The sequence below is a fragment of the Delphinapterus leucas genome, chromosome 8 (genome assembly GCF_059928025.1).
Source record: "Delphinapterus leucas isolate spDelLeu-1000000601 "Yukka" chromosome 8, BTC_Dleu_Yukka2, whole genome shotgun sequence".
Taxonomy (NCBI): Eukaryota; Metazoa; Chordata; class Mammalia; order Artiodactyla; family Monodontidae; genus Delphinapterus; species Delphinapterus leucas.
In genome coordinates this window covers 51538959-51545176 of record NC_143136.1, presented here as the reverse complement: position 1 = coordinate 51545176, position 6218 = coordinate 51538959, and the positions used below count along the sequence as shown (strand labels likewise).

The window sequence follows — 6218 nt, the reverse complement described above, 5'->3', positions numbered from 1 at the left end:
CGACAAAATTCAACACCCATGTATGATAAAAACCCTGCAGAAAGTAGGCATAGAGGGAACTTTCCTCAACACAATAAAGGCCATATATGACAAACCCACAGCCAACATCGTCCTCAATGGTGAAAAACTGAAAGCATTTCCACTAAGATCAGGAACAAGACAAGGTTGCCCACTCTCACCACTCGTATTCAACATAGTTGTGGAAGTTTTAGCCACAGCAATCAGAGAAGAAAAGGAAATAAAAGGAATCCAAATCAGAAAAGAAGTAGTAAAGCTGTCACTGTTTGCAGATGACATGATACTATACATAGAGAATCCTAAAGTTGCTACCAGAAATCTACTAGAGCTAATCAAAGAATTTGGTAAAGTAGCAGGACACAAAATTAATGCACAGAAATCTCTGGCATTCTTATACACTAATGATGAAAATCTGAAAGTGGAATCAAGAAAACACTCCCATTTACCATTGCAACAAAAAGAATAAAATATCTAGGAATAAACCTACCTAAGGAGACAAAAGATCTATATGCAGAAAATTATATGACACTGATGAAAGAAACTGAAGATGATACAAATAGATGGAGAGATATACCGTGTTCTTGGATTGGAAGAATCAACATTGTGAAAATGACTCTACTACCCAAAGCAATCTACAGATTCAATTCAATCCCTCTCAAACTACCACTTGCATTTTTCACAGAACTAGAACAAAAAATTTCACAATTTGTATGGAAACACAAAAGACCCCGAATAGCCAAAGCAATCTTGAGAACGAAAAAAGGAGCTGGAGGAATCAGGCTCCCTGACTTCAGACTATACTACAAAGCTACAGTAATCCAGACAGTAGGATACTGGCACAAAAACAGAAATATAGATCAATGGAACAGGACAGAAAGCCCAGAGATAAACCCACGCACATATGTTCACCTTATCTTTGATAAAAGAGGCAGGAATGTACAATGGAGAAATGACATCCTCTTCAATAAGTGGTGCTGGGAAAACTGGACAGGTACATGTAGAAATATGAGATTAGAATACTCCCTAACACTATACACAAAAGTAAACTCATAATGGATTAAAGACCTAAATGTAAGGCCAGAAACTATCAAACTCTTAGAGGAAAACATAGGCAGAACACTCTATGACATAAATCACAGCAAGATCCTTTTTGACCCACCTCCTAGAAAAATGGAAATAAAAACTAAAATAAACAAATGGGACCTAATGAAACTTCAAAGCTTTTGCACAGCAAAGGAAACCATAAACAAGACCAATAGACAACCCTCAGAATGGGAGAAAATATTTGCAAATGAAGCAACTGACAAAGGATTCATCTCCAAAATTTACAAGCACCTCATGCAGCTCAATAACAAATAAACAACCCAATCCAAAAATGGGCAGAAGACCTCAATAGACATTTCTCCAAAGACGATATACAGAGTGCCAACAAACACATGAAAGAATGCTCAACATCATTAATCATTAAAGAAATGCAAATCAAAACTACAATGAGATATCATCTCACACCGGTCAGAATGGCCATCATCAAAAAATATAGAAACTATAAATGCTGGAGAGGGTGTGGAGAAAAGGGAACCCTCTTGCACTGCTGGGGGAATGTGAATTGGTACAGCGACTATGGAGAACAGTATAGAGATTCCTTAAAAAACTACAAATAGAACTACCATATGACCCAGCAATCCCACTACTGGGCATATAACCTGAGGAAACCATAATTCAAAAAGAGTCATGTACCAAAATGTTCATTGCAGCTCTATTTACAATAGCCAGAAGATGGAAACAACCTAAGTGTCCATCATTGGATGAATGGATAAAGAAGATGTGGCACATATATACAATGGAATAATACTCAGCCATAAAAAGAAAGGAAATTGAGTTATTTGTAGTGAGGTGGATGGACCTAGAGTCTGTCATACAGAATGAAATAAGTCAGAAAGAGAAAGACAAATACCATACACTAACACACATATATGGAATCTACGAAAAAAAAATGTCATGAAGAACCTAGGGGTAAGACAGGAATAAAGACACAGACCTACTAGAGAATGGACTTGAGGATATGGGGAGGGGGAAGGGTAAGCTGTGACAAAGTGAGAGAGTGGCATGGACATATATACACTACCAAACGTAAAATAGACAGCTAGTGGGAAGCAGCCGCATAGCACAGGGAGATCAGGTCTGTGCTTTGTCACCACCTAGAGGGGTGGGATAGGGAGGGTGGGAGGGAGGGAGACGCAAGAGGGAAGAGATATGGGAACATATGTATATGTATAACTGATTCACTTTGCTATACAGCAGAAACTAACACACCATTGTAAAGCAATTATACTCCAATAAAGATGTAAAAAAAAAAATTTTGAAACATAAAAAGAAAATACAGATGCATAGTCTAGGCATTGAGTAAGGTTCTGCCCACACACACACATACAGGGGGAATGAATATGTAAAAAAAAAAAAAAATATATATATATATATATATATAAGTCTAGCATTCATCAAACACTATCTTTCAAATAAAGAAGTAGAGAAGTTCTTTCTCCTATTAAAGCAGCTTCATTTTCAGCCTTCCTTTGCAAAAGGAGTTGAATGCATGAAGCCATCTGGCTGTGCTATTGCCTCTCCTTAGATATTAACAGGTGTGAAGAGCAGGCCAGTGGCCCCCTCTACCTTCACCACTAGCCAATATAAGCATCATCCTCTATCATTCTGAAGATTTCCCCTTTTACACTTTTTTCCCCTAAGACCTTTGGTTACATATATCCCCACTATTGGCAGCAAATTACAATGCTGGATCCCATTAGGTTTCCACTAATGTCTTCTAGTCACTTCTGTATTCTTCCATATCAGAGGATATAACTGGCTCCACCAGGAAATAAAATAGAGGTCACTGCAGCAGCCGTGACTTTCAAGCCATTTCCTAAATTTAGCTGTCCAATACTTTCCACTCTAATGAAAACTGTGGACTACAATTATAGAATGCTGGAACAGAACAGGAGCTTAAAGGTCACTAAGTCCAATCTCCTTGTTTGTCTGAGGAAAGTATGGCAGCCTAGATATAGCCTCTGATTTGCTTGAGGCCACAGAGCTTGTTAGTGGTAGGGATGGAAGTTGAACTGAGATCTGCTCAGTCCTGAGGGCAATGTTGTCCTCACTCCACCACAGACGCTCTGCATTCCATGATCAGTCTTACCTTACCAGATCTCACAGCATAAATATAGCTGATATTATTGGTTGTGGCTTACCCTCCATGGCAATTCATCAATTTGGTAGCTGGATGTGAAATAACAAAGGTGTCTGACGGATAAGGTTCTCCAAGAGAAATGAAATGATCCTATACCCAAACCCTGCCCCCAACTCTAAAAACTTACTGCTTTATGTTCATCAATAATGAATGGCCCATCCCTGCAATACTCAGAGGGAGCTTACATTGCACTTTTGAGCAGCCGGTTAGTAATGTACAGTGGATAGAGCCTTTCTTTCAAATCCCGCGGCAGCAGGTCCTTCAAGGCTAGCATTGCATTTTCAATTAGCTGCTGAGTGAATGCTTGGCATGTGTATATTAGTGAAGAGGCACACAATTAGCTTACAGCTCGTTTCTGCATTGTGCTGAGAGGATCTAAGGGATTGGTGGGGGAACAGGCAAGCCAGGCATCACTGTGGATGTTGAAGAAGGGAGTTACTCAGACCTCGGCATCTTCACTTGCTTTCTCTAGAATTACAGCTATTTATTGCGAAGTATTCTGTAGCGGGGTGGAGTGCGCCTGAGGAAACACATCCCAGACACCACCTGGGGTTAGTTTTTCTGAGCCCTTCACATCTCTAATTCTCATCATTGTCATGGAGCCCAACAGTCCCAAAAAGATACAATTTGCTGTGCCTTTATTCCAGAGTCAGATTGCTCCTGAAGCAGCTGAACAGGTAAGTGGAACTGGGTGGGGACCAGCTCCTGTATGTAAGTAATACAGACGTATATTCTTGTTATTAATTGAAAGCTTCTCCACCTCTTGAATTTGCCTAACTTTGTGACTTCCCAGGACATATGAACGAGAAATAATTTCGTTTCCACATGCACTTGTATTTGAGTTGCATTGGGGGAACTACTGGCTAAAATGCAGCATTTCATGTGATACAAATTAGCACCCATTAAGGAAAAATGGTTATATTAGCAGTTTAGATTGGGATCCCAAAATCTGTTTGCTTTTGCTTATTAAAATAACAGGTTCAACATTTAGAGAAACTTCAAATTTTTTTTTCAAAATTAGCAAGCTTTTATTTTATTATTTATAATAAAATTATTTATTATTATTCATTTAACAATGAAAGCATTAAATCTTGGAATAATTTCAGATTACAGGCTTAATGTTTCATTTTAATGTTTTCATTGTGTATCCAAAGCAGTAAGTATATGTAATATATTATAGGATCGTAGGTATATGTATAATTTAAGAAACATTTTATTCAGGTATTAAAAATGGTATTTTAACACAACCTGGATTTTTCCCAAGTTTAATATGTCTATATATCTTTAGTTCTCTCTCTCTCCCTCTCTCATGTGAGATTGGTTTACTGTATCACCTTTCATATTCAGATTACTTAGACTCTTGATTCAATGGAACCACTCAAAAGATCATTTGTGGTAAAATTACAACAGTGAGGAGGCAAAAACAAATTTATGGGGTCTGCTACCTAATTCATTAATTTCTTAAAGCCTAAATTATTCCTGAATCCTCTTCCAAATATTATATACAAAGTCTTAAAAGTAATTATTGAATCTGAGACTCTCAACTTCCTAGGATGTTTTGATAATCTGAAGTACATTCACCCAAACTCAAGCCAGATAAATACAACCTTGAACATGTATCTATGTTGAATGGGGCATTGGTTCTATCCTGGACAAGATGTCATTGTTTAAAATTTATTCACTATCCTACTGATTTGGGAATTTACTTATATATTTAAAAAATCAAGGATACATTAGAAATTCTAATCATAATATGTTCCTGTAACTCCTAAAATAAGGGGAAAAACCCCCACACCAAACCTATTAGTTTTAAGTGAATTATATACTTTTGTAAGATCCATATTCATTCTTTGTGTTAATTTGTTCTAAATAATACTATAGAAAATAAGCAAAGTTTATAATATTAATTGAAGTTAGGAACGTATGCTGTTAAATTTAACCTGCTGGAAATTTGAGTTTTCTAAGCTTCTCTTACCCCATTTAGAAATAAGTGTAATGGATCTCGAAAGCTTCATCAATTTATGAGGCTCCAAGAGAGCCACTAAAATTAGCAAGTCATCCCTGTACCTTCACTGCATATTAGTATTCAGTGGTATCATTTGGTTACATACAACTATTTCTTTTCTGTGGAAATGCAGCTTTTTGATCAAAGAAGGTGATATTAGCATCTGACAGTTCTACTGTCTGCTTTCTATTATTCAAAATAAAATTAGTGAGCGCCTGTGTGCCCCCCAGAAATTTGCTCTTTATGTTGGGAAAAGATGAGGATGGGACAGCCTTGCAAGCTGTAGAGTAACCTGGAACAGAGTCTGACAGTCTCTGACCTTAGCTGGGCCTTTGTTGTTCACAGATCAGGAAAAGAAGACCTACACCAGCATCACTTGTGATTCTCAATGAACATAACCCCCCAGGTAAAGAAACATGATGTCTTATATACTGATGTGACAGAATAGAATTGTTTGAGGAACATCAAAGAGCATTCCATTGCCAACAGATTTCAATTCGGGATTTCAGTTAGCAATAATCTAATAAGCTAGTCTATACAATGGATCATAAACAAAATCAGAAATAGATATTATGAAAACTGTCTCAGTCAACTGCCTGCTTTTCCTCTAGAATGACTTACTGGTGACGATATGCTATGAAATGTTTTGTTAGCAATCACTGTCATGTGTTCAGGTGTTTGCATAGAATCTGGTTCAGTGCTTATTAATGAGCCTGGTAGAAAGTTGTTTAATTAGGTTTCATAGCTCAAATTGCAGCCCTGGAGATGCTTATATCTTTACAGAGTTGTTTTTTAATCAAAGGTTATCATGGGGTGGGCAATGAGCCAGCACTGGCTACAGCTTTGATGCTGATGTAATCTCTGAATAATGCAATTGACAAGTAACCAGATCAATTTTCAGCACTGCCCATTTGGGAGCCATTCTGAAGAGTTGCATCCATTTGTTGAGGT

At 37.5% G+C, this 6218-nt stretch overlaps 1 protein-coding gene across 1 annotated transcript in view; it reads left to right on the top strand.

Moving 5' to 3' along the window:
- The first annotated feature begins 2860 nt into the window (after window positions 1–2860).
- PPP1R1C (protein phosphatase 1 regulatory inhibitor subunit 1C) overlaps window positions 2861–6218 on the top strand; it is a 71429-nt gene continuing 68071 nt past the window's right edge. Inside the window, exons 1-2 of the mRNA XM_022567191.3 lie at window positions 2861–3939; window positions 5613–5673. Coding sequence (XP_022422899.2) covers window positions 3859–3939; window positions 5613–5673 — 142 coding nt within the window. The 5' untranslated portion in view covers window positions 2861–3858. The remainder of the gene's footprint in view (window positions 3940–5612; window positions 5674–6218) is intronic.